The sequence below is a fragment of the Numida meleagris genome, chromosome 5 (genome assembly GCF_002078875.1).
Source record: "Numida meleagris isolate 19003 breed g44 Domestic line chromosome 5, NumMel1.0, whole genome shotgun sequence".
NCBI lineage: Eukaryota > Metazoa > Chordata > Aves > Galliformes > Numididae > Numida > Numida meleagris.
In genome coordinates this window covers 19,559,272-19,587,227 of record NC_034413.1, presented here as the reverse complement: position 1 = coordinate 19,587,227, position 27,956 = coordinate 19,559,272, and the positions used below count along the sequence as shown (strand labels likewise).

Here is a 27,956-nt window from a genome sequence, read left to right as displayed (position 1 = left end):
AGAAGGCGTATCTGATTATACGTTTTTCTTTTACACACAAGGGTAGTCAGCTTCTGCATAAAGCATGTTACATGTCCTTCAGTTTGTTTTAAAAAAGAAAACAAACAACCAGGTAATTGTCTTCTACTGACCAACAATGGCCAGCAGCAAACGCCTGTAGTCACCGCTTGTATCACTTGCTATCATTGTAGCCAAAGTCTTCTGATACATTTCTGTGAACTTCTGTTTAATTTGCACCAGATCAATCTGTGCAAAGAAGAAAAAAGAAAGTGTAAGACTTCAACAGAAAGTATGATTTTAACTCCTAGGCATAACTCTGCATCTCCTTCCTCACATCGAATACAAGCCAAGGGTACAGTGTGCAGCTGATTAGCTCTGCACACCATCCAAGCCAGCTGCTCCCTCCGCAGCCACTCCCGAAGTAGAGGCTGGCTTGTTCCTCGCTTTGTTAGCACGGTAGCATCCTAACTTGATACAGTTGAAGTTGAGGTGCTTTTCTGCTACACGGGCAAGCAACCACAGCAAGGAAGGAAGACAAGCAGTACTGCTATTGAACCAGAGATACTTGAATTGTTATATGAAACCTGTCTTCAAAACAAATTACTTTGTTCATCTAAATCTGAAATGGATAAAAGCTTCGCTGCTACGCGTGATTTTTATAGCCATGAAAGAGGGACCGCAGAAGAAGCTGGTTAGAGAAGACAGACCTCACAGGAAGTGAAAAGGTACAGAGGTGAAGGTTTCTTACCTCACTGCGAGTGACTATAATTCTGATGAGGGTGGAATCATCCGTGCCGGCTCCTTTCATAGCATAATAAAGCCTTTCTGCAAAAAAGGCTGGGCGATCGAAAGCGCATTGCACTGCAATAAGGTACATTCTTAGGATTAGTTCCAGTATTGTACGCTGTACACTGATACCTTGCAGGATCAGCTCAGGATTTATCCTGTAGGCAGCTACAGGTAGCTATCGATAAAGATTCTGTTATTCTGGATTACAGGAGCTGTTTTACAAAGCCGGCTTTATTCTGAAGCTGAACAAATGAGTAATTACTTCACAAGAAAAGTTGTAGTTAATACCAGTTAACTTTTCTGGAAGTGCTTTTCACAGGTGGCTGAAACCTTAATTCTCAAATAGGTTATCTGTCCCCAGTTCTTTTCCTTACATAGCTGGTACCAGGATACGAGCAGTTTTACTGCCGTTCTGTTGCTAGGCTCTCGGTAACAAAAGTACACAAGTAAACAGTTGTTATTCTCAAGTAGTTACAGAATCAATCAATCTGTTAGATTTTTCACTGGTTTTTTCTTTTATGTGATCCTCAGAGATAATTTTTTCCTGTAGAACTTCAGCAGAATATAATGTGGGAAGATCTTGTTCAGTAGAATAGTTTTTAATCAGCTACAGCTGCAGAAATGCTGTCAGTTTGGTAAGCAGTGGCAGAACTGGTGTGCAGAGTACTGGTTTCGCTTTAGTAACTCATACTGGTTCTATCAGTAAGCCATAATAAATTTGAAATGCTTTTCTATAAATTGGCAGGGATTAGTGAATTCAGAACAGGTCTTCTGTTTTGGTGATGTTTTCCTTAGAAATGCTGAGCTTTTGGGGGGTAGGTAGTGGCAGAGAACAGAACTGGAAAGTGAACTGTGCCTACAAGAAGGTTTGTGGTGGGTCGTGTGCGGGGTTGTTCAGCTATCTCTGTGCCACAGCTCTGTTAGTGGTACTGGCTTCATTTTGCAGAGCTCTGAAACACAGAAGCACCAGTGCCAAGCAGTGACCCTTGTTTCTGTGTAGTCCCATGTCTTTCTAGAGAAGTCACAAGTAGTTTCTATGTAACCTTCTCTGGTTTCAAACTGACTTCTTCAAGCTGGATCTTTATTTCCTCCAATTTGGTGCAAAGTGAAAAATTTAAATAATTGAAGTTATTTTTGTAGTAAGAGTCTCGGATTGCTGGATGGCCACCGCTGAATTGGATTCTTCTTCAATTACATTTAGAAAATTTAATTCTTAAGGGATAGGGGGAAGGAAGAAGGTATCACTTACAAATAGCCTTCAAGCCACGTTCCACATTTCCAGAAAATTCTCGGTCAATGCTGCTTGCTAAATCACGATTAGCAATCTACAAATAAATGAGATTAATATGTGGATCATGAAATGCAGCAACAAGTGGAACCTTCATTCAAAATACGCTGACCAAACTCATTTGAAGTCAGTGAAGAATTCCTACCCTGGAGTATGCCTCAGCTGTTGCTCTCAACTGGGGAAAACTTCTGCTTGCCAGAACCATATTAAAGCAAGATTCATCCGTCCCAAGTTTTCCTTCACCTGCTTGGTAAAGACGCTGAGCATCTTCTTGAGCTTTTTGATAATCCACAGTTTGATTCTCATCCCGGTTACCCTAAAAGCAAAGATAGCAAAAGTCAAATGAAGTTGCACAGAGAAGCTGTGCTTTCTCTGCTTGGAGTACAGACCCCAAGCACGTAACTCCAAAGCTTGAAGTAGGAAGAGTGATACCAGTTTGAAATATGTTACGTTGCTTTAAAACTACTCTTTCGATTAATAATTATTAGAAAAAACATAAATGTGGCACAAAACTTTGTCAGTAGGGCATGCTTTAAACTGTAGATATACTGTATATATAGATATATTCATATATAGCTTCACCTATAAATACCATCTCATAGTTCTAGTCTTTTTCAGGAACTGCTCTCAATTCTCTATTTTACTTAATAATGAAAGCTTTCTCTCAATTTGTTTCTAGGCTTCAAGTTGCAAAGAATCTTCCTAAATGAACTAATGAATTATCTTTTTGAATATGCACACCTGAAATATCTCAGGTCTTCTGTTATATTTAGAATTGCTCATTTCAACTATGAATGTCTAGAGAAAGCACTTACTATAGTTGTAATATGTCAAGTAGGGCTTATGTGACATTTTATGTGCTTTGGGGTTTGTATTTTTGCTGCACAGTGCATGGATGGATACTGCTAAAAGTATTGGCTGAGTAGGCTAAATACACACTCTTAAATACTACTGTGTCTGTAGCGGTTAATATAATATTTAAATTATGTGGTTGTCAGTTATTGTATTGGACTTATCAAAATAAAAATTAGCATGAGCTTCAAGCTTTGCTTTCTTGTGGATTTTGATTTTGTAACCCAAATGCCTGGTGAATAGCTCAACTCTCATGAAGGTACAAGTAAACAAGATAGAGAAGAGTCATAGAGACTCTAACAGCAAAGGCAGATTTATCAGAAAAATGTGGGAAATTGCATCTACTGTGTATTTCTTCCTAAACACGGATAACAGCAAGGTACTGTTCTTCAACACAAGAAGAGCCCTAGTAAATAACGTGAGATGAGCAGCCTTTGGTGTTCACGAGTTTAGTGGTAGCGCACGTGTAATGCTGGTTATCTGAAGGGAGGGCTACAATGTCACTTGGAAGGTAATGTTTTGTTTGTTTGGGAGGACTCTCACAGATACTTTACATACTAGAAAGGTTATCCTGACAGAACTACCCAAATAGTTTTATGCAAAAAAAGAAAAGCACCCGGCTTTAACGGCAGTGTGGAGCACTGCTTGCAGTATGCGCTATTTGACTGCATCTGCTCTAAGTATTTACACAGATTTTCTGTCGGGAATACAGAGTGCTCAGTTAAGTCACTCAATTTGTCATGTAGATAAGGAGCAACTCTTCCTTGAGGAGGGGCTGCGGTGTTTTATCTTGTTACATAGGAAGTTAGTTTAAGGCTGATTTCTGTCTCTGGCTAAGTAGGCATTGGCAATTCATTTATGGAGCAATTATGGATATATGCAAAGAATGCACATGCGTGTCTTAAAAATAAAAATTAAATCTCACTTGGCACATAGATACAAGTAACCGTTCAAAGTGTCCTGAAGTGTCGGCTCTGATGTCTTGTTCGATGTCCCTTCCAAATTCTGATCTATAGCAGTTCACTATTTCTCGTATTTCCTGGTTTGTCCTTGTGCAGAGGATCTCTATCAGCACTCTCTCCTGCGTGCCCGCTCCCTGTAGGCAAAGGAAAAGAAGGCGTAACTACAAAGCACTACCTACTTGGTTTTGTTCAACTGTAAAAACAAGCTGTTATTCTAGAAGATAATACAACCCCTCTTGTAAGAACAGTATTCTAGCGGTGTGAAAGCACCAAGTTCACCGAATGCTTAAAATGGAATGAAGATTTCTGAAATGTTCGGTTCTGCACTGGCTTAAAATAATACCCTGAAACTACGTCTACTATGGCAACATCAGCCATAGTAACAGAACGTAGGTTTAAGAAGAAAATGACGAAATTGTTTGGCAACCTTATTCTGGGAACATATTGGAGGAAGGGAGAGCCTTCTGATAGCCCTTGAAGTCAGAGATATGCATGCAAATCCTGTTTTGATCACTGTGAAGGTGTGTTTCCTATTCCAAATGTGACTGTTTCCTTTGCATGGAGGACCAGCAGGAACTTTTCACGGCTGCTTCCATCTCCTTGGGATAGAAATTAACTGGAGATTCTGAGTACAGTCCCATCTCCTGGCATGACCATCACTGTTTGAGCAAGGATTACATAGGTGTAGATCTATGTGAGCCTTGTAAGTACTATTGTAATATATATATATTTTTAAATGGCTGTGTGGTTCTTGCCCCTACTAAAGCTTGATCTTCATTTGTGCTCCATATTCTTTAGAGATCTGCATTCCTATCTGAGTTAAGTGACTTCTTTCCAGTAGTCAGCCACCTGCTGGCTGCTGCATCTCAAACAAGCAAGAAATTCAAGTAAGCTGGACATACCAGTGTAGCTGAGTTAGAAGGTTAAACCAGCTAGCTCATCTAACCCTTAATGTGGGCTGTTAAGCCAAAGAGATATTTGCATCCCCTGACCTTAAGAAAATACTCTTTCACTGTTGTCCTGTTAAAAAAAAATGAGGTAATCTAAAACTATCACTTAGTAGCAATGGCTTGTTTCCAGCAGGGAGAGGTATGCAACTTCAATTTAAACAGTGCTTACTGGTTAAAAGAACTCCAGCTCTTACTAGGTTCTAGAAAAAAGAACGACCAAGAGGGGGCAGAGAACAAAATTGCATCCTGCAGTGTTCATCCCCTGCTAGACAGCTGCTGCAAACTGGCCAATCCTGCAGTACTGGCACATGCAGCAGAAAAGAATTCTAATCTCAGCAGTCCCTAAATTTGCTTTTCACCACAGGATTTTTCAACAGTGCAGAGATCAGGTATTTTGTTTTCTTGGATGAGCATTTTTAGATGGTTTTAAACTATTTTGTTCCCAGGAGAACCATACCTTCATTGCATGACGTAAACTCCAGGCATCATAGTAGGTTCTAGGCATAAAGAGTGCTAGAATCAGTTCTTCCACGTTTCCACTTAATTCAGACTTCAGGTCTTTAATTAAATCCTGTCCAATCAGAAATACAAAAAGGGTGTTGTTATATAATATGGGGGCTAGAAATTATTTTGACACATTGTTCAAGTGGCATCAATTTACCCCCACCCCCCAAATTAGAGCAGCTGATGATCTTTTTCTGCTTTTGTTTGCTACAGTACATCACATTGTTATCCATATCCTGAGAATCCCTAACGTCCACCAAAAGCATGGCCAACACTCCCTTCTTTGAGAATACTGGCAAATCAGATAGCAATACACATCTGTAACTGTAGTGACTGGAGTGCTCGCTGAGGAAGGAGTGCTGAGTTCAGTTCCTTCCTGCCCCAAGTATTTCCAACCCTACAACTCCCATTGCTTGCAGAATTACCCATCATATCTTAGGTACAAACCAACAAGTTCATCCTAGTGGGGAAAAAGCCAATTTTTTCAGGGGAGGTTCAAGTTGGATATTAGAAAAAATTTCTTCTCAGAAAGAATGGCAGTGCACTGGAATGGGCTGCCCAGGGAGGTGGTGGAGTCACCGTCCCTGGAGCTTCTCAGGAAACGTGGAGATGTGGCACTGAGGAACATGGTCAGTGGGCACAGTGGTGACGGGTTGACGGTTGGACTTGATGATCTTCAAGGTCTTTTCCAACCTTAATGATTCTATGATTCTTTCAAAGCAGTGCTACTAAGCAGATAAGAATGTAAGATTTCACCAAAGCAAAGAGCACAGAAAAGAGAGGACTTGAAAGCAAGTATCTGCAGGGCAGACTCCCTTAGAAAAGAACCTTCCGTTATGGATCATAAAGGAGGCAACAGGAGTAGGCACGTGCCTGCAATTTTCAGGTGAGCACAGTTATGGCAATAACGGCATGGAGCTGAGTTACTCCAGCAGGCTGTGCCCTGGTGGTGATCACCAATCCTCAACCAATTTCTCAGTTTGTTTTTTATGGAGAAAAAAAAAGATATTTCAGTGCTAGTATTTGTGCGTAAAAAACTCAGGAGCATCAGACACTAAGACAGTTCAATCTTGATTATTTTCTGTCTTCCAAGCATTACCAGCTCAGAAAAGTTTCTGCTTTGCTGAGGGACCTAGCCAGACTCCCGTATGCCCTCACTTCTAGCAGGTATCAGAACACTCGAATACCAGATGTCCACCTGGTACGCAAAGAAAATTATAACCAGAAGAGGTACACTGAATAAATGCCCCAAACCACTCTCCAGGACTAAAATGCAATTAGACAGTTACACATCAGCTGAAATTATGTTTTTTGTTTACTGAACATACCTTGCCATACATTGTCTTGAAAGCTACCTTGATTTTTTGCCTTTGATCATTGGAGCGGTTAGCTACAACATCAATGATAGCCTTCTCATCAGTCCCTTGGAAACAGAAGGGCAATGTAAGAACTTGTAATAATCCAGGGCAATGCATTTCATAATCTCACATTTGGGCATGGTTATGTAATAAATGCATGAATATCATTTAAGTCTGTTTACCAAATTTTCTTTGTAACTTAGAGTCTACTAAAATTTCCCAAGTCACTTTAGGTGTGACTTTTGAAAAGCTTATTGAGAAAAAAATATAAACATGGTTAGGTACAAACTGAAGCACCAAATGGCGCTAACACGTTAGAAATCTAAGTGCCCGTTGCTTACTTACCAAACCCCTTCATAGCTTTGCGCAGAATTTCTGCATCCCTTCCAGCATCAAAGTTTGGAGCAGCTTGAATTGTCCCCTGGGTATACTGAACCATTGCTGCAGGCTGAAAACAAGAGCCGTGTATAACTAGCTATCCTGCACAATGCAAATTCAAATGAGAATCACCAACTAGGAGTGAGTACTTCAGAAGGAGGAATCAGAGAATGGTTCGTTCCATTTGTTCCGTTAGTTGTTTGTATTTCTGACACGGAATCGGGCTGACAGTTGTGTTGAACAGCTCTGGCCTACCACCAAAGCCAAAGCAGCGCTGTTATGCAGGCGTACGTGGCGAGCATACAGAGATACAGAGCAGTGGTTTTGTTTGGGTTGTATTCTGAGTGGAGCCAGGAACTCTACAATGACTTCACTGCTGCTTTTACAGCAGAGGAAGGTTTGTCACTGTTAAACCATTTGATAATACAGGACCAATTTATACCCTTTCATATCAAACTCATTGAGAAATGCTGTATTAAAATGCCTGTACGCAAATATATGACAGCTTAAATTTCATTTCAATTGTTCATGTCACAGAGGAGTAAATCTGAATCCTATTGAAAGCAATGGCAACAAATTAATTACTTTTCTGCATGGCCAAGATGGGTACTCTTCCTTTTTTTTTTTCCTTTTTTTTTTCCCTTTAGCACAAAGCCCCTCCAAAATACTGCAATGGACAACCCAAGTGCTGCAGTGCTGCAGTGACATTCAGGATTGCATTACCTGAGTTCCCCTTTGCCCAGAACTGCCTCTGATGGCAGTTCGTCCTTGCACTGGGGACAAGGTGAGGGACTGTTACTGAAAAACCTTTATTAGTAACATCAAAATACATTTTCAGCCATCAGTGCCTGGTCCTCTGTGACACATTCCTACCTCATATTCAGGCTTCCTCCCTAATGTTTGCCATACAACCAACTGTAAAAACATTTCTCCCACTAACAGCAAGGTGAAAAAAATAGAGAAGCAGCATTAAGATTGATCATAAAAGAGGACACAGCACGTACCGGACCAGGCATCGGTGATGGTGCTTGTCCACCAGGATAGCCTACTAAAAATGAATTAGAGAACAAGATAATTAATTATGTTTCTTCTTATTATATAAATGCTACCTAACCTAAAAATAAAACCATTTATAGACCTGGTAAGTTGCAGGTCTACCACAGCAATAAACCTGTTTGCTAAGTAACAATACCTATAATGATCAGCCCTTGAGAACAGTAGGAAGAAGCAATCACAGAGCGTTCTGGTAGATACACTAGCAAGGCACTTCTAAAAATATTAAATTTGCTGGTGCTGTGAGAGCTGGAAGGATCCATCCTTATTAAATATAGCTGTCTTTGACAAAAGCCAAGATGATCTACGCAAATGAGGACTGTGTGTCCCATGCTCTCTGAATTTCAGAGTCAATTTACTTATGTTAAAATGTTTATTTATGTTACAATTAGCATATTAACAACAAATGCTGAGAATTCACTGGTGCAAGAACTGAAGAAATCTCATTTCATGTTCAAAATCATTGTGAACACAAAAGATGCAACCGCTTTTTAAACTGGTATTTTATTTTTATCCATAGTGCATATGTACATTTATTATCGTCTTAATTAATGGCAGCTTAATTATTATTTAGAATCAGTGAAGCAATCATTAAAAGAAAGTTTGCTGCTCTGAATTTCTTGCAGACACAACTGCCATTCTAGGACAAAAATGTTTTTGATGGTAGCTGACTATTCAAAGCATGAGGAACACTGCACTAGTTTTAAGCAATGGTGTGCGTTCTCCTCTCCACTTCCCACACAATTCCCAAGATCACTGTGAGCACAGATCCGTTCAGGTTCCTGAAAAACGCATCCGTTTCATTGAGATGAGCAGAACTACCAGATACCTGCCGAACGTGGCTTCCAACTTCAACATTTCTGGTCAGATAATTGCAGTTGGAAGAAGGATAAGCACCTAACCAGTTACATCACAATCATTAAGCAGTGACAGCCATCCCTTTTGGATGTAGCACACAGAGGTTCTCATCTGCTCTTCACTGTTCTTGTTAAGAAAGGTGAGGGGACACGTACAGCATACAGATCTCAATGGCTAACGGCAACAAAAGTAAGGGCCTATTTTTTTTCTTTCTTTTACTACCTATCTTGGGATCTCTTGGTTTAGCTTTAGATTCTTGAAATATTGTACGTACGGCAGAGAAACATCCACATACCTGGAATTTGTGCTGGTCCACCTCCACCGTAGCTTTGGGCAGGAGGCTGGGGGTAGCCACCAAAGCCAGGGCCAGCGGGAGGCACACCATACCCGGGGCCTGTGGGTGTTAGGAGCAGATGACAAATTTTAGCACGCAGCATTTCATACGTGGTTTCTGGCACAACGTGAGCCAGGCTACTGAGCTGCGCAAGAGGTTGTTTCTTTTCTCTATGTCTGTGCAGCGGCTCACAACCCAAAGCCACCAAGACTCTGCTATTAGCATGCAAGTATTTCCTGCTAGGTAGCAATCTGGCTGTCTAAACACTGCTGCCTAAACTGATCGCTGAACAATCGCTTGCTTTTCTTTTCTACTTCTACCAACCACAAAGAATGGTTACAACAGAAATAACTCCCAAGGGGTGGATCTTACCTCCAGGATAAGATGGCATTCCTCCAGCATGGGGAGCTCCAGGGAAGCCCCCAGGGGCAGAGAAACCCCCCGGCGCAGGATATCCTCCTGCCTCTGGATACCCAGCGCTGGGTGGTGCGGCAGGAAAGCTCCCTCCTCCTGCCGGAGGATATCCTCCAGGAGCAGCGGGATAGGTGTACTGCCCAGCGGGCGGATAGACAGACTCCTGGCCTGTGGGCTGAAATACAAAAAAAAAAAAAAAAGATGTCTGTACTCTATTACAGAGTAAAAACTCCAGCTACCAAAATGTCCACATATATAGTGATGTGATCAGGTTTAGCTGTTAGGAGCAGCATTCCCTAAGCCTGGACATGCGCCTTCTGGCTGGGTCCTCTGATGCATCTCCCTAGCCATAGCCTACCTCAAGGGTTTTCCTCGGGTTTGACTGCCCAAAGATCCCTACCACCGCATCACTGTGCCCACAGCCCAGTGAGATCCCCTTCCCTACCGGTGCCAGTCTAACCTTGTTCAGCCAGACTGAACAGAAAGATTTTAACAGGATTTAGATTCACAAATCCAAAGTTAGGATTCCCTAGCCCTGCTAGGATGGCTATCAATATTACAGAAAATAATTTCACGTTCACTTTTGGCACTGTTGCAGACGAGAAAACCTAGAATGGCTACTCTGGCATCTACATGATCTTTTAAATTCATGCACTGAAGCTGGCTAGATTTTAGATGTTGGCTTAAAAAATAATCATAGAATCATTTGAGTTAAAAGGGACCTTTAGATGTCATCTAGTCCAACTCCTGCAGTGAACAGGGACAATCATGAGGGTTCAGCAGAACCTTAAGCAGGGAAAAGAAGTCCTGAAGATAAGGAAGTCTGGAAGTCCGGCTTCTGACATGGTCATCTCTTTAGTCTGACTGACTTCAGTGTTTCAGAGGGAATCTGGGTAAACTGTAAAGCAAAATAACTGGAGAATTTACTGCATATGCTTTGAGCTTTTCACTATTTTTGTGGGACATAGGCTGAGCTCCATCTTAAATCCAGTCGAGTACTACATAAATAGAATTCCCACAATTATATTATGGTCAGTGCCTTACTAATTAAAGCACAAAGTCGTACTGAGCTTTAAAAAAAAACACTCCAATATCAACCATACCTGATACATTCCAGCCTTCCAGTTTCACTGGAGTTTTCAGTCCATTCACAGTCATGAACTGAAGGTGGAATAAAGTACTGTGGCTGAAGGACTGGGGGTCAAAGTCAAGCTAAAGTGTCCTGTGTCCTCAGAAAAATATTTACTCGGTGCTGTAGGAAAGCTGGGTTCTTGAGCTTGGATTGCTCAGCAGCTTTACTCCTCCTGAACAAAACAGCTGGATATGGGCACGCAGGTGGTTTGGTAGAGACTGGTTCAGGAAATGCCTCTGACCCTGTACCTAAAGACCCTCATATTTATTAACAACTGCTGACACTTAAAAAAAAATGCTTGCTGAGATAGCTATGTATATGGGAAAACAAAACAAAATAAAAACAACTCAAAAGACAAAGGTAACAAACTAAACCAGAACCAACCAACCACTCACCCTTCTGGAACAAGAGGCATTATTAAATATATATATATCAGACTTCCTTCTTGGAATTCATTTGAGACAACTGTAAAGTCACACTGAGAGATGGATATACGAATAGAAACTGCTACTGTTTACATGCATGCAGAGCACAGTAAGAAGGGGTATTGGTAGACTACAAATACACTAGGAATGCAACACAGTTAAGAGCCATACTTACAGGGTAGCCAGGGAAAGCAGGGTAGCCAGAAGGGGGATAACCTGGGTATGACATTCTGGAAAAAAAAAAAAATTCCCTGTCAGGCAGTGCATGAGTGTGTAGTAGCCACTTGCTGGCTAATTAACTGTGACATCACTTGAACAACTTGGTTAATACGTTCAGTGTTGCTAAAAGTACTTGTCAGCTACAGAGCCACAAACCCTTTCCTTTTTTTGTACACATAACAGCCTAACAGTAGCAAGCAGGATTCAGAAGAGAAGCATCATCAACTTTGTGATTACCTGCTACCCTCAATTAGGATCAGATATATGCTGAAGCATGGTAAGAGAGTTGAACCTCCACAAGTAATTCTGAAATACAGGTTACAGACCTTGAAGTGCCAGCAGGAAGGGGCTGAGCCTTTGCCAGAACAGAGAGAAGAGTGAGGCTCAATTCCATGCTTGCCTCCTGTCAGCCTGCACCCCTTCGCTCACAGGAGTAGCTCCTGAGAGGAGAATAGTACCTGATCTATCCCATAGAAAAGAACCATCTGACAGAAATGTGTTGCATCTTCCACCTGCTTTCTGCTGCTCTTATGAAACAGATGTATGCACCACAATAACGATTTAAAAGATCAAATAATGGGGTTTAAACTAAAAAGTTCTAACTTCTTGAATAACACAAACCAAAATTGATGCTAGCTGTTACATGTATGACAGCAGGACAGCTCAAGCGTGGGAGGACCAGGGTGGTTCAGCAGCCACACATCTATTACTTTGACCTTTGAGTCCCTTTTAAGATCCCACATTTGTCCGACTCCGAAGCGTAAGAAATGACTCAGTCTTTCTCTTCCTGATGGTGATGACATGGTGCATCCTGCAGAATTAAACTGCACCCAGTGCTGGTCAGTGCACCGTGAAAAGGATTTGCAGAGATCTAAACTTCAATCCAAAGTGATTATTTAAGCATAAAACACTATAGATGAAGGTTTATATTAGCATAATACAAACTTGCACGTACGACATGCAAAAAAACTGAAGGCAAAGTCAGACAAAAGAAGTTTTGCAAGTGCCTGTTTTTTGAGCCTGCAGGCCTTTCAGTCTTTAACTGACTGTTCTGCCCAAAAATGCCTCCATGAGGGATTCCTGTCTTGTGTAACAGAAGAGGGAAAGAGGTGGAGGAGCTGCTGGGTGGGGGCCCCACACGGAACACACCTCCACAGCAGCTCCTCTCAGCCCAGGCGTGTTGTCTCTTGTGCAGTGACTGCTGGCTGGAAAGGGAGGGGATCTGTTTCATTTTAAAAAATTCTTTAAAAATAAGTGAAGCTGCTGTTTCAGAATTCATGAGCAGAAAGAGCGATCTTAGCCTCCCTACAAATACCTTATGCGGATGGAATTATTTCTGTTTCTTATTTCAAAACACTATCGCCCTCGTGCTCAAACAAAACACCGAAATGAAGAAGCATCCAGGCAGGAGTTCAGCTCCCAGGGTACACCCCACTGCCCCCACATCTTACTGTACTCCCCCAGCATTAATTCATTTGTGCAGGAGATTTCTGTTTCCTGCTAATAACTATTTCAGTCCCAGTTTTAATAGAAGGGCTGGGGGAGTAGAAGCAGAAGAAGACAGGGACCGAGAGTTACTCATCGCATGTTTATGAGGCAGTATCCTAGCTGCACAAATCAAAGAAAATGGGAAATATAAAAATAAAATGTAATACAATTACTGACTGTTCACATTCCTAGGTATTCCACAGGCAAAATAAATGGATCTGAAAGCCAGCTTCTTGCTGTGTTGTACCACTAATTCTATAAACACTGCCTTAAACTCCTCTTACTTAATGTGGAAAGCATTAAAACTTAAAGCAGGTTAGTTCAAATGAGAGCCAAAACAATCTTGTAGAGAAGTACAGCTATGTGGTCTCATACTGATAGAGCAGAAGCACCGCTTCAAGGGGCTTTCTTCATAATAAAGGGGGAAGAACTGTGTGAGCTGTACTTGGAAATCACAGCCATAAACATTTCAATCATAAACACTGCTAATTGCCATTTGTTTCCCTAAGAAGAAACACGTGGCCAATACCCGTGCAGTATATACACTACTGACAGCTATGTGCGCTGACTTTTAATTCTGGCTTTCCACACATTTCTTCCGCCACTTCTGTTACTTAACCACTGACTGCAACTCCCTTCAGGAATTAGACAACTGCCAACACTTCCTTTGGATTTCAGCGTCACTCTTTCCACTCAATGGGAAAATACAGTTTCAGCAAAACTGGCCATTAAAAGCCTGCAAACTTCTCCAGCTTTTCAGCTCCATGTAATTCAATCAAAGTCACACTGTTAAGAAGACAGTAACGTGAAGCCTGTGAACACTGGCAGGCGTGCACAGTATCACATCCCCTGTGCTCACAGTTTTTTGTAATGCAATGAGAAGCCAGTGGCTGCAGATCAGCTGTTCCAACAGCTGTACAAAGTTTAATTCATATACAACTGGGACCCAACAATATTTTATCCTTAGTAAAACATAGCAGATTTTAGACTTATCGATAAGATAGTTAATGTAGAATGAATACAGTTTTTTCAGCCGTGTCCTCAATTTGCTGTCAAACAAATTCTGGCACAAAAGCTTTTTAAGATACTGGTTTCCAGCATCTCCTTTCCAAGGGAGGCGGTATTTCTGATTAGCAGATCACCCACCCGTGCACACCTGTGACGCGCATGCACTGTTACTGTTATTACTGTTAACTCTTTCCTTACTGGCACCGCTTGGGTTCCTTTTCTGGGATTTGGTAATTGGTGGTGCATTTCAAGGCAGGCACTGGGAACGGCAGCATTTCATGTAATCACCCGCTCTAGCAAGACCCCAATTCCTACTTTTTGTGTTTGTAACTCAGAAGAATGACAGCGTTTTCTTGGTAAGATGCAGAGCGGTGAAGGGGTCAGGTAAGGACTTCACGTTCGGTTACTGTGGGCGTTTTGCAGCTGGCTGCACAGCGCTGCACGGCGATCCAGGCTGCCCCGACACTGGGACCCAGAGTCCCTTCAGAACACACTGACCAGACAGCGGCGTGTACGGAAGCAGCTTTCCGCATATTCCCATCTTGCAGGAGATGCACGCTTTCACTTACACAACGTAAGTACCCGGTGACGGACCACCTGCTCCAGCACCGAGCTCAGCCTGAGGGCCGCGGAGCAGAGGCCGCTCCCAGCCGTGCAGCCGACAGCAGGGCGGGCTCTGCCCGGTACCGGTACCGGCCCTCCCGCAGCGGGAGCCGCCATCCCGGGCTTCCGCGGGGCTTTCTCACCGAAATCACAGGTTCGGACGGTTTTTATTTGTTTCGGGGACTTGGGATGAGACTGACTCCGGCGACGTAACGCGGGGCCGGGCGCAGAGCCCGGCGCAGGCAGCAGCCCGCCCCTGCCGCCGCAGAGGGACCCCGCGCGCGGCCGGAGCCGCCGCCCGTCTCGGGGCGGTCGCGCAGCGCGGGGAACTCTCGCCGCAGGGCCGCGGCTCCCTCAGCCGTCCGTTCGCCCGCGCGGAGGTAGTACCGCTCCCGGTACTTGCGCTGAGGTGGCGGAGGGCCTCGTCCCCGCTCCCCAGCGGGATGCGTAGGTCCGGGACGGACCGCGCCCTCCTCCGGCGGGGCACCTGCCGGCCGCCAGTCCCGCCGGGCTCCGTTCTGCCGTGCCGTGCCGTGCCGCAGCGCAGCCCTCCGGGGAGCGGCCGGTCTCAGGGCGCGCGCATGGCGCCAGGCCGATCTCCTTCCCCCTGCCCGCCCCCAGGTGCCTCACCTGAGGGAAAAGCGCGAAGCCTCCGGCTTCTCTCCGGCAGCTGCACCGCAAAATGGAGGCTGTGGGGCCAGGAGGAACCCGCCCCGCCCCTGGGTCCGCCCCGGCCCGGCCCCGCTCCCCGCGGGCAGCCCCGCCGCGCCCAGCAGTCGGCCGGGCCGGCCGCGGCCCCCGGGTGCTGACCCCGCTAACGTAGCGCCCCGTCTCCCGCCGTCCGGCCTGCCCGTCTCCCTGAGGGCCGCAGTGTGCCCAGTGCTGCCTCTGAACGGCGAAGAGGTACGTTCAGGGACGGCAGTGCCCAGACCCGCAGCCCTGCCGCGGGGCACCGTCCCACACGGGGGGCACCGGGCCCGGGAGGTGGAAAGTCCGCACTGCAGTTTCTGTTGGCACCAGTGCAATTAAATCCAACCCAAACACGTGTGGATTTAGGTCAGACCTAGTTTCTGTAAGCACATGAAGCTTTAGATGGAGTCCGGTAGCTGGCAGGCAGTGAGCCGTGTCATCTGGTCCACCAGACCAGCACAATGGCCAAGTGTATCAAGGGCATTGGTGGGCCCAGAGCAGCTGCTCTTCTCTGTGTGTGACTTGAGAACAAGATCTAGGTCCCCAGAGGGCATGAAGGTAGGGCTGTCCAGGCTGCTACACTCCTCTCCCTCGAAAGAAATCTAAATTATGGCAACTAACTGCTGTGGGAAGTGCACTTGGTGTTTTGTTTCTATTTTTAAGTCTATTCTCATGTTTATTCATATTCTATTTGGAACAGACACCACATATGCTTATTTCTTCCTTTACCCTGTAGCTAAGTGTTTGTAAGAGATGCTAACCAGCATGATACACTTCCTGAAGGATCTGTCGCTAGTATTATGCAGTGGTTAATTGTGATTATTCAAAACTTCTCCATACTTTGATGAAAAGCATGTGTTGGCAGTTCAGACACCATTCAAATGCAAGCAGTCTTCTGCTGTAACCTGTTGTGGCACTTGAGTACCAGGAGCCAAGCTCTCTTTGTCTGTAAAATAGCAGTAAGTGCAGGCAGCAGAAAATAGGCCGGTAATAATTTACCATGCTTGTCCACTTCAAATGAAAAGCACCTAAAATGTATAAAAATTCTAATAAATGACCAATCTTCAACAGCGTTGGGCTTGTATCTGCCTTGTTTGCCCAGAATGTGTCAGGAACAGCTTTAAGTATTTAATCCTCACAGCATTTTTCAAGAGACACTTCCAGTGTATGTCTAGTATACTTCACCTCTGTTAAGCTCATTTATTTCAGGACAGGTATATATTAAAACCCCTGTTTCCGTGGGAGCCAAATAATTTATCAAACTCAATTCTTCCTCTTCCATTTAGTGGACTGTTTGGGTTCGAACTATTCAGGAAAGGAACCGTCTATATTCACAAACAAGTGGAAAAAGAACAAGAGAAAAGTCTTAAAAAGGCATTCATCGGAAGAATCCAAATCAATGTTAAATGTGTTGCATGCGTGTTTGTTAACAAGACAACTGGAATGACTTTTTTTTAAAGAACGGAATGGAATCATTGTGGTCATCTAGCTTCACTCCCTGTATTCAAGGAAATCTTGGTTTGTTACCCTGGCATTTAGGAAAGCTTCTTAAATCCCAGAGTCAAGACAACCTCCCGCTATTAGAAAATTCAAGCTCAGTGAAATAGGGAGACAAACTCATGCTCCTCTCTTTAGTAATATCCTTATATTTTCTAAGAATTCTGCTCTGGAGGGACTTTCTTTCACCTGTCTAGTCACACTGAGCGCTATCAATACAGCTAAAACTTTTCCTTGGGTAATTTGTTGTTGGTGACATAGGACACTAAATGCATTGCTGCTTCTCTGTCCTATACATCCTGCTTGGGATACTACTTCATAAATGATATGAAACATTGCTTTTGAGTTTGTATTTCAGTCAGTAGAGTTTAAAACTAAAAACAAACCAGAAAAAAAGAAAAAAACTTTCCCACAGTTTTCAGTAAGCAGCAAGACGTGGCCAGCTTTGAACCATGGGTCAAAGTATAACAAACCAGCAGGATACTGCAGTGATCCAAGACTGTTAGGTACTAAAAATATTTGCCCTGTTACACTACCTTGTGACTGCACTAATTAAAATGCAGATTGTTGAAGTTAGCTGTTGAGTAAACCTTCCCTAAGAACAGAGAGCAGAGCAAGCGCAGTTCACTTCAGAAAGAGCTGTGTTTGGTTAGCTGCTCAAATGAGAGTTACTACCCTGTGAGTCATGTTAGGACTCCACCCACTGTAGTCCAAACTCGAGGGTTTCACGCAAGCCTCAGGACTGCCATCAGACTCTCTAGTTCTGCTGGGTGGAACCACGCTAAAAATACACTTCATCCTTACTCAGAGCACACAAGGAGAGCAGCAGGTTGTTCTGCTAGAGTACATGGAAGAGCAGTGTGTGCAACAATTTTCTTCACTGACATTTTAATCCTTAAGATTAAAACTGTCCATTCCAGATGTGTTACTAATAGATGGCATATGTTCACAAAATCGTACACTAAAACATTACTTCCTCTTTGCTGCAGACTTAAGTGTTCTGCCAAGAAACTTAACTGACGCAGCTGACAATGCAGACTTAGTGACCTTCACCCCAGCATTCTGAAATAATCAGCATATGAAATTGTAATTCTAGCAGCAAGGATTCTAAGTATCGAATTGCAAATAGCAAATTTTGTTTGTTATTCTCAACAACACAGAAGGTATAGTCGTATTTCCATTTTCCAAGGCTTACAGCCAAACACAAAGATGTTCATGTCAAAGGTGAATCACAGGACACTGTGGATCAGGATGACACTTGGATATCCACAGAAGACTTGACAAGAACCCATAATTAAAATAGAGAAGACGGAAATTAGTGTGGCCGAGGATAAAGAACTTGAAAGTAAGCACAAAAGCCTTGCTGAAAAGGGCATTTGTAGAATTTGGCTAAGTTGGTCTGGGATTAGTTCCACGTTTTTTCTTGACTGAGAATGGCACAAAAGTTAGGAACAAGCTGATGATTCTTGCTGATGAAACTGAAGTGTCACCAGTACTGAGAGCAATCCAAACCAGGAGAAACAAGGAGATCATTATAACATCTAGATTTTCTAATTAAAAGCTGTCACAATGCCAGGTCATGCATTTAAATAAATAATTTCCATGGTAACTTGGAGTTCAAATGACAACAGTGGTGATTAGGATGATGCTCAGCTGTAGTAAATGTCAGACACCAAGAGGCAAACAAGGAATTTATAACAGGAAAGTATTAGTGTATTCTTACATCCGTTCATCTACACATTGTTACCAGTCTTTATCAATAAGAAAGACTGAAATTAAGTTTAAAATGGGCAGCTAGGTGATGAAAGCATGGGCAGTGCAGCAGAAGGGAAGATATAGCTTAATATGTTTAGTGTAGCAAAATGAAGGCTGCTGTACGATGGCTATCTATAACAGCGTATAAATACCAGGAAGATCACAAAACAAACTTCAGTAAGGACAAAGGAGATATATTTAGCTGTATTTAAAACAGATTTTAAGATATGGTTGTTCAAGACAGGAAAGAACTGCATTTGTGATTCAGGAAGCCGCTCCTAAGGTAAAGTTAGTGGATACAGGGATCCAGAGAAGATGGCAACAACACAGGGGCTGTTAAACATACCAAAACTAGCAAGACAAACTTCTTTCAGTACCCAGAGAAACACATAGTATTAACTCTTGTTCAGTCACATGAATATAGAATGTCAAATTTCAATTGCTTTTTAGCTTAGCCAGCAAATTAACACTAGCACAGTGCAGTCTGCAAGGGCTTTCTTCAGATCTTTATCTAATCCTACAGTCACCATCATTACTAGAATTGTTCTGTGCATTATCAATCCTCAGCACTTTACAGCAGTCACAAGAAACCTGACAGTTGCAGGCTGCCTTTCCAAAAGCTTCTCCTGAAGAATCATCTTCATGTCATCTGCAAGCCTTGCAGCACCACGGAGCACACCGGGAAGCTAATTAACATCACGTACCTCCAGTTTTCCTTGTGGTACACAACCTGGGGTTCTATTGTTGAAACCGTAATCAGTGAAGAAATGCTCCTGCAATTTTAGGAAGGTACTTCTATTTAACAAAGTTCACCTGCAAGTATTGGTTTTGGTAAGCAACACAGCGTACTCTCATTTGCTTGTGGATCTTATATTCTCTTGCTCAAAGAGGCAAGTGAACAGTTTTATTATGCTAGGAAGCTGTCGGAGCAAAGCATAATGTCATTATGCTTATTGAACTGCAGGTTGTCAGAGGTTACCATGCTTATCGAAAACGAAGTGAACACAAGGTTGCGTTGCCTCATCATACTGCTGAGAGATGCTTTGGTGAAACTCCATTCCTTTGTTGCAGCTGGCTTGGATTCCGTGTCTGAGAAGGTCTGACACAGCAAGGTGGGCTGATTTTATGTATTTCTCTAACTTTTCTAAGCACACAGTATACCCAGAAAGAACAAGGGAATCAGTTGTAACAGTAAACTCTGCTCTGAATATTATGTATATTGAGGAAAAAATATTTTCAGGGAGAACTTCATGCTCAGGTGACAACTCAGGATCAGCTCTGTCTAAGCCAGGAGGGCATTCATATGATTAAATACAGTACGTGCTTACATAGAAGCATACTTGGAGAACTATCTGGACTATTTAAGAAATGATTAAATCAGACTCTTAAAAGCTAGACTTCGTCAAAGCTGTTTGGAGTATTGAATCCTAAGCAAACGAACAGAAAAGGAAAAAGTCCCCTAATAGATCCAAGGTCTCAGTGATTTATAAATAATAGCAAATTAGAGCTTGAGATCCTTGGTGATGTTTCTTGTCTGCCAAGCTTTCCCCACCAGATTTCCTAAGCAATTTCAAGTTTTTAGATATGAGATTCCATAAAGTGGGTCGATAGAAGGCCTTTAGGATTTCCTGTCTAGATTGTCTAACTCCAGAGAAGGCAGTGCCTCTTTCTTCAGTCTCCTTAGTAATAGTGATTCAGCCTAAGCTTTACAGCCAAGTGAAATGGTACACTACACTACAATTTTGCAACATTGTCCTTCACAAGAGCGGCCACAGAAACTTGAAAATTCTGGTGTCAAACCAAAGCTTACGATATGCCATTCATCCAGTAACAGAATGGATGGAATCAAACGTACAGTTTTTCAGGGCAACTTTTATTTTTCTACTCCAATTTGATGTATTTGGCACTGTACTGTCTACCATACAAGTCAGCCTTGGACTGTGGGCTTTTCTGACACCTCTGCTTTGCAGTAAATCTTTCTGCTCAGGAAGACATAACCTCCATCAGTCATAATGCATCATCATTAGTCTTCAGGTATTTACAATGACCGGCAAACTACACGATACATTTTCTATAATCATGATTACAAACTGATATTCTCAGAACTTTGCATTTTGTGCAAAGCAGCTTCCTAAACTACTTAACTTTTAATCTTTCTACTTTAGATCTTTCTTCTCACAAATTAATTTTCCTGAGATTAGCAAGAGTTTACTATAAAATGGAGAGATGAGGGGAAGAATGTTATGCTTTTTTTTCCCCTCTGCTTATTGCAGTAGTTGAGAAAGGCTTATCCAGCTTTGCCGCTCACTCTTTTCCTCCACCTATTTATTTCAAGGCTTATTTAAAAAAAAAACATGACCTGAAAATGTAAGTTAAGTAGCTGAAGTTTGAATATTAAGTTTAAAGAAGGGGAAACAAAACATTAGACTAGTAAAAAAGAGCCGACCTTAAACATGTTACTGCTTACAAGTAACTTTCAGAGAGATGAGAAATCTGTGCTATGCCTTCAGTTTTTATGCACCTTGCCCTTGTGATTAGCACTGAAGGGCTCATGGAATTCCCTGCACTGGAACAAGTACAGAATTTCAAGATACGTAAGCTGTCTGTCATTCTTGGATTGATCTGCCACATTTTGCACAAAGGTATTTGGGAGGAGCGCTGCCTTTGCAGGCTTCTCTAGGGCATTTTCAGTTCATTTACCAAAACAGATGTGTGCAGAAGTGTCAGAAATAGTCATTAGAAAGTGAGCATGAATGCTGTAGAAGAGGGATGATACTACTCTATTAGGTGCCTTCTCAGTACAGCTGAACAGACTTCCAAAGGTAATATTACTAGCTGAGACTGTAAAAAGTTGCAATTTGAATTGGCTTTCCTTCTGCTAAAATTCATTATGAAACAGAAAATCGCTATTTGACAGTATCAAAATTTTAACTTCAAAAATTCACTGAATTTTTGCTATACATTTTCTTCTTTTGCAAACATGAAAACTTCAGTAGGAATGCCTTTCAAGCCCTTTTAACCACAAACTTAGTTGCTAGTTTAACACTCTGAACCCCCCGGTGTAATTCCATTCTATTTTATTTCCTTTCCCAAAGGATCAGATATGCGTAGAACTAATACCCCAATGTAAATGGAATTTGCCATCTCATACCCCATCAAACAAGGCCATATACACAGCACCAGTTATAGGCTAGTGACCATTCTCTAGTTCCCCCATGGAAAAGTGCATTATGTGCAAGATGCCACACTCTGTGTGCTTTAAAACTTCGGGGAAAAATGCAAGGAAAGCTGCCAAATTTGAGATGACCTGCATCCACCCTAGTTTTCTTTCCTGATTCTTTCAGAAGTGGATTCATTAAACAATAAATGAGAACAGTTTTCTTCTGGACAGAAGGTATTCTTGCCAATGCAATTGGACTTTTATTTCAAATAATTTCTTACATTAAAGCTGTATTTTGTTACACAAGTAGATAAACCCAGAAGACAAAAGATTCACTTATTCCATTTTAAAATACTGGGCTCATCCAAACTGCAGGAGTTCCTATTAATTTCCTAAACCATGTCAGGGATTTTCCAGGGAAGCAGAAATGAAGACGTAAACCAAGTTGTTTAGGTAATTAAGTTAAGGTCCAAGGGAATTTGTAACACCACCACGAAAGTGTGTATCTGCTCACTCGTGAAGCTCTTTGAAGTGTAGGGTGGCAGAAGTTTCTTTATAAACTCAGAAGTTTTTCATTGAGAGCTATCTGTGACTGTGTGAGGTTTGCCAAGTAGGTTACCATCAGAAGGTCCTGAGAGAAAAAATAGAAAAAAAATGGTGATCAGAAATATTAACAAAGTTGAGAGCCTGCTATGGAGATGTGAATTTTTAACACCTGTAAAGCATTTTACAATCAGCTACTGGAACTGTTGTTAGTCCTGAACGCCCTACCCTGAGGAATGCTTCCCGTACAGGAAGAAGGTTTTGGTATTCCTGGAACATGAAACAGCACTTGTGAAATTTTAACTTTGAGTTCACCGATATTAACCAGGAGAGTCAAAGGGTGGAAGCAAAATTAAAAATTAGTTGTGGTCTGGCAGACTATGGGCAGATAACAGATTCAGAAACTTAGCTTTCTAAAAATCTGTTACGGAAATAAGGTAGCACAATAAAACCTTGTTTGTGCTCTTAAGTGTTTTGTCATGAGACAGAACTTCAGGTCAGGCAAAGAAAGCAAGGAAAGTCACCAGTTATCCTTAAAATCTATACTGCATTAAGTTTGGCAATTCGTATTTTCCCACCACTCTAAAAGAAGATTCCATGCTGCCTTTCAGATTACTTGCATAATTCATAAGTATTTTAAAGTAATTCTCTCTGTTGTTTTTAATTATGGTGAGGTCTCTTACCCACCTTCAGCTCTTAGAACATATAATCAGAGACAAGAAAGGGCTGTGGGCTGTATTTTTTATGACCATGTTGGTATGAAAAGGTAGTTTTGATCATGAACAAAATTGTGTCTGTATGACATTTTCAAAATTGCTGGCAATACACTTAGAAATAAGACAATCAACTTACATTAATATTGCTGTTCAGCATTGTCTCAAAGTCCTCTGGTGAAATCTTTGGCACCTGGTTAATAAGATCCATCAGGAAACGCCCAACGGTGTTGTCAGCGGCCACTTTGCCAGACTACACATCAGAAACACATTTCAGCATGAGTAAAACTCAGTAAAAAAAAAAAGAAAAACAAGACACATCATCTTATATCAAACTTATCTGCTGGCTCATAAAAAGTTTGCCTTACCAATACATCCTCTGCATACTGTAGCACCATTCCCAGGGTATCCTGAATCCTGGCTGAGGCTGACCCCACCTGCTGTAAGTCACTGGACAAGCCGATCACTCGATTAGGGCTAAAGCAGGTCTTCATGATGAGATCCACTGAAAGCAAAACTGGCATCAGTGAGAAATCTGACTGACACAGAAAGCAGCTGAAATCCTTAACTTGTTGAAGATTTCTTAGGATAGCATCAGGTTCAGCAAGACAGTTTAATTCCCCACAGAGTGGTAATTTTACCAAGATTAGTAAACAAACAGCATTTGAACAGTGTCACAACAATGGTTAGAACCAAAATAGGAAGAAAGCATTCACCTCCTATCCGCTCCGTATCGTAATAAACATACTTCACTGTCAGCGGTGTGAACATCACGCCCATAGTTTTACCAGGGACTCCCATGGGAGCACTAGGAAAATAATACATAAATTCAGCATGGATTTATGAAAGGAAAATAATTTCTTTCTATCTCAATGATCTCTATTAGTACTAGAGTGTGAACATGAGTAGGATACTCAATCTCAGCAAAATCAGCAATGTTAAGACCCTGTATAACCGAGGACAGGAAATCAATACAGGCATATTATTAACTGCACATTTTCACCCAAAAATATTCCTAGCTGGTCTGACATCTATCAGCATGAATGCATGATGAATTGAGTACTATCTTCTTGACATGCCTGAGGGGTGGAATGCCATTCAAAAAGACCTAGACAGGCTCAAGCAGTGTGCCCAGGTAAACCTCATGAGGTTCAACAAATCTAAGTGCAAAGTCTTACAACTGGGTTGTGACAACCCCTGATATCAGTATAACCTGGGGGATGTAAGGGTGGAGCACAGCCCTGCCAAAAAGGACCTGGGGTTACTGGTGGATGGTAAGCTGGATGTGAGCCAGCAATATGCCCTCGCAGCCCAGAAAGCCAACTGTATCCTGGGCTGCATCAAAAGCACCGTGGCCAGCAGGGCAAGGGAGATGATCCTGCCCCTCTGCTCTGCGCTGGTGAGGCCTCACCTGGAGTACTGCGTCCAGATGTGGAGTCCTCAGTACATCAGAGATGTGCATCCAGTGGAGGGCCACAAAAATGATCCAAGGGATGGAACACCTCTCCATGAGGACAGGCTGAGAGCTGGGCTGTTCAGCTTGGAGAAGGGAAGGCTCTGGGGAGACCTGAGAGCAGCCTTTCAGTATCTAAAGGGGAGCTATATGAAGGAAGGGGGCAGACTCTTTAGTAGGGTCTGCAGTGATAAGATAAGGGGAAATGGTTTCAAACTAAGGAGAGCAGATTTAGATTGGACATAAGGAAGAAATTTTTTAAAATAAGGGTGGTGAGGCACTGGCACAGGTTGCCCAGAGAGATGGTGGATGTCCCATCCCTGGAGACATTCAAGGTCAGGCTGGACAGGGTTCTGAGCAACATGATCGAGCTGTAGGTGCCACTGTTCGCTGCAGGGGAGCTGGACTAGATGACGTTTAAAGGTCCCTTCTAACTTAGATGATTCTATATGAAGTTCATTTATGCTTTCAGCACGCAAGATGTCGCAGAACAGCTTCCTTTTTGAAGATGCACAGTCAGGAAGCAATATGATTTCTGCTACAAAGACTGGGGCTTTATCCTGGAAGGAGGAGAACTCTTCAGCAACCACTGGGAAGAACAGTGAGGTGAAGTAGAATAGTTTCATTTCTCTATATTTAATTTCCATTATTAATTAATAAAAACGGAAGTGGAGGAGGGGAAGAAAAACTAATCAAGAAGACGCTCCTTCAGTTATGTTCTAAGTGCGCTAGTATTATGATGTGTAAAAGTAAATTGCTGAGCATTAAGACTTAATGAGTAAAGGCTAGCATTCAGACAGTACGATGGAAGTTAGTAACATTGATCTAGCTATACTAATCCTGTGAAACATCGCAAAGATGTTCTGAACACTGTTAAGGTTAATTAAGCCAGTTCCTCACCCCCAACGAGGAACCAGCTTATGAAAGGTTAAGGATTTCAATTTATGTACACTGGTCCCAGTGGGAAGAACGCTCTGATCTCTGGCTCACAGTTGTTTCATTCAGCTATTGCACAATACTGTCCAAAATGGGACACTGTAGCCTACTATGATTCTTGTTATCCTGATATATCTGTTAGTAATTCAGACAGTCCCTGTCCCAGAGTACCTGACATAGGCTTTGATGCTCATGCGTGAATTCTGGAGACTTGTGTCCACAGTGAGGTGGATAGGATTGTGTGCTTCCCGGCTGTAGTACTCGTGGATCAGGACAGAATGTTCTGTGATGTCGTGACCTGTTGCGTACCTTGAAAAAAGCAAATGCTGAAAGATCATTCTTCTAATGTTAAATGCCCAGCATTTGTTGGTATTTTACAGGTTTGTATTCTAAAACCCTAATATCCAAGCACTGAGCTCCAGAAGCATGCTAAAGATTAGTATTTTAACTAGGGCACGTGTAGACCTTACGGCTGTCCTAGAATTACAGGAATCGGGCCGAGCACACACATGCCTAAAACATGCACAGGGCCAGTGTTGTAGTACCACCACAAAGAGCCAGAACAGTTGCCATCAGACACCCAACAGTCAACTGTTTGTCGCTAAGCTCTAGACCAAATCTTTATTTCCTTGTAAATCAAATTGTCAAGCAAATTTGGATCAACAAAGTAGATCTTAAACAAAAGAAACATCTCTGTGCAGGAGGCAGGGCTTGTTCGTCTAGCTCCTTCACCTGCTCTGCAATTAGCTTCCCACATACACAGGAAAACTACTGTCACGAGAACTGCGCTTTGCTGCGCCATTAGAGGTTGCTGAGGAAGTCAGGAGTTCTGTGCTTGCTTTGCTCCACACAGGAGAGCCAGAGAGGACATCAAAAGACAAACAAAGCCAGCTATCCATGCACAGATGGGTTCTGTTCCTGTAACACCCCCAGCACAAGTACTTCACCTTTTCTCAGAGAACACCTGCATGCTCAGGTTAACATCACTGGTTCTTCACCAGGCCTTTGGTACTTCTGCGTTCGCCCTCTGATCTGTTATCTTACAGGTTGTATCACTTCTGGCTACATTCTAACAGATCCATGCAAGCTTTCCAAACCCACTTGTCCGTGATTGCTCTTCTAGACCTAACAAAAAATGCTCCAAGTCTGCAGCAGCGTCTCTTCCTATTCTGAATGACAGCACTTTTACAACTGCAGCAAGAGTTGCGAGACCTCACTGCTGCTTCTGTTTCTCAGCCTACGACAAGAACGATATATTTCACGTCTTTTAAGGGACTACACAACTGCCCGCACGTTTTTGCGGACAGAGAACTTACCAGCCCAAGATGATCTCGCTGGGAGACACCTTTTTGTGTAGCTCGTACATGTTTTTGGCGAACTCCATGTCAACGGCCACCTGGGAAAGGGGGCAGAGCCGAGTCAGCGGGCGCAGGAGCACCGCCGCCCGAGCGGAGGGCAAGGCAGGGCGAAGCCCCGCTGGGGCAGCCCCCTCCAGAGCCCCGTCCTCCACCCTCGCCGTGCCGCGTGGCCGTACCTCATCCTCGGACTCGTTGTGCGGGACGGAGAAGCAGTTAGTGACCTCCACCGAGTGCTTGTCCACGGTCCCTGCGGGGACGACAGCGGTTAACGGGGCGGCGTGGGGGCGGCGTGCTGCCCGTCCCCGGCGCCGCGGCTCTTACCCAGCAGCGTCCCGATGACCCGCGCCGCGCCCTCGTTGCGCCGCTCGAAGCTGTCCACGATGGAAGCGAGCACGACCGGGTGCAGCCGCACCACGCGGCCGCCGGGGAAGGGACCCGAGAGCGCGGCGGACAGCGGCGCGGCGGGTGGCGGTGCCGCAGGGGCGGCGGGCGGGGGTTGCGCTGCGGAGGGGGGCGCGCCCGCCGTCGGTGTAGCGGGAGCCGCCGTCGGGCTGGGAGCCGGGGCGGCCGCGGGAGAGGCCGGAGCCGCAGCGGGAGCCGGAGCCGCCATTTTGCGATGAGAGAGTGGTAGGAGACCTCGCCGACGATAATTGGCTGATCGGAACGCCTGTTACGCTCTGCCGCTTTCCCACTGGAGGAAGGGGCACGCTAAGGCCCGCCTTCCAGCCGTTAACCAATCCGAACAGAGCGATGGGGGCCCACGCTCCGATTGGGGTGGAGCACGCCGCCGGAGACCGACGCTTAACCTAGTTCCCATTCTCTCGGGGCCGGGCAGTTCTTCGGTTGGGTCCTCACACGCTCCGCCTCCGTGCCCGTCAGCTCTCACTGGCTGGCGCCGCTCTAAACTCATGTCTGTAAGAGCGAGTGCATTGGTGGCGGGCGCTGTGGCCGGCGGGGAGCCGTAGCAGGGCTGCGCTAGCGCTGGGGTGTTTGGGTGGGGGGCTCGGCCTTGCGTGGTGCGGAGCGGAACAAGCCCTGCGCGCTCATCCTCGGCGGTCAGGCGACGGGGCTCCTCTGGCACTCCCTTTTCTCTTGTCTTGGCTTTATCCTTGTAATTGTATCATAAATAACAAATTTATGTCTACCTGTCTCTGTTCAGAACCTTTTCACTGCAGCTTCTAATGTTTGACAAGCATCGAGAGCTTCAGGTGTCTTTGAAATGTTTGCTTTTTTTTG

The 27,956-nt window shown here is 43.6% G+C and overlaps 3 protein-coding genes and 1 long non-coding RNA gene across 8 annotated transcripts in view; 2 read left to right on the top strand and 2 right to left on the bottom strand.

Moving 5' to 3' along the window:
- Positions 1-3,120, top strand: part of PPP3CB (protein phosphatase 3 catalytic subunit beta) — a 51,273-nt gene extending 48,153 nt beyond the window's left edge. The window contains exon 15 of the transcript XR_002439876.1: positions 2,757-3,120. The gene's annotated coding sequence lies outside the window, so the exon portion shown is untranslated. The remainder of the gene's footprint in view (positions 1-2,756) is intronic.
- ANXA7 (annexin A7) lies at positions 9-15,339 on the bottom strand. 2 transcript variants are annotated; one of them, XM_021400365.1, is made up of 13 exons: positions 15,246-15,339; positions 11,473-11,527; positions 9,699-9,915; positions 9,288-9,386; positions 8,086-8,129; positions 7,049-7,151; positions 6,674-6,768; positions 5,299-5,412; positions 3,855-4,025; positions 2,223-2,393; positions 2,039-2,114; positions 749-861; positions 9-246 (listed from the first exon to the last, which is right to left on the bottom strand). In XM_021400365.1, exons 2-13 carry the CDS (start codon positions 11,524-11,526, stop codon positions 124-126), a joined length of 1,380 nt encoding a protein of 459 aa, XP_021256040.1. In that variant the 5' UTR covers position 11,527; positions 15,246-15,339; the 3' UTR covers positions 9-123. The 2 variants fall into 2 exon arrangements, with proteins under 2 accessions (XP_021256040.1, XP_021256041.1); XM_021400366.1 differs by lacking the exon at positions 15,246-15,339 and adding an exon at positions 14,759-14,862.
- LOC110400481 lies at positions 11,539-26,684 on the top strand. 4 transcript variants are annotated; one of them, XR_002439877.1, is made up of 4 exons: positions 11,539-14,586; positions 19,522-19,669; positions 24,899-25,032; positions 26,216-26,684. It is a non-coding gene; the product is annotated as an uncharacterized LOC110400481 (long non-coding RNA). The 4 variants fall into 4 exon arrangements; XR_002439879.1 differs by lacking the exon at positions 11,539-14,586 and adding an exon at positions 14,593-14,769; XR_002439880.1 differs by lacking the exon at positions 11,539-14,586 and adding an exon at positions 14,918-14,995.
- Positions 21,953-27,956, bottom strand: EIF3F (eukaryotic translation initiation factor 3 subunit F). Its single transcript, XM_021400368.1, has 8 exons — positions 27,042-27,956; positions 26,897-26,967; positions 26,679-26,758; positions 25,534-25,671; positions 23,690-23,781; positions 23,342-23,478; positions 23,113-23,226; positions 21,953-22,348 (listed from the first exon to the last, which is right to left on the bottom strand). The coding sequence occupies exons 1-8, from the start codon at positions 27,328-27,330 to the stop codon at positions 22,271-22,273; spliced, it is 999 nt and encodes a 332-aa protein (XP_021256043.1). The 5' UTR covers positions 27,331-27,956; the 3' UTR covers positions 21,953-22,270.

Bases quoted from the DNA above. Each gene is read 5' to 3' on its own strand.
- ANXA7 (XM_021400365.1), bottom strand. From the start codon at position 11,526: ATGTCATACCCAGGTTATCCCCCTTCTGGCTACCCTGCTTTCCCTGGC. The intron at 9,916-11,472 runs GTAAGTATGGCT...TTTGTATTTCAG, and splicing joins CTGCTTTCCCTGGCTACCCT to CCCACAGGCCAGGAGTCTGT. The intron at 7,152-8,085 runs GTACGTGCTGTG...TCTTGTTTTCAG, and splicing joins CATCACCGATGCCTGGTCCG to CCTGCAGCAATGGTTCAGTA.
- EIF3F (XM_021400368.1), bottom strand. From the start codon at position 27,330: ATGGCGGCTCCGGCTCCCGCTGCGGCTCCGGCCTCTCCCGCGGCCGCC. The intron at 23,479-23,689 runs GTGAATGCTTTC...TTTTGCTTTCAG, and splicing joins CGATACGGAGCGGATAGGAG to TGGATCTCATCATGAAGACC. The intron at 22,349-23,112 runs GTAAGTTGATTG...TTTTTCTCTCAG, and splicing joins TGCTGAACAGCAATATTAAT to GACCTTCTGATGGTAACCTA.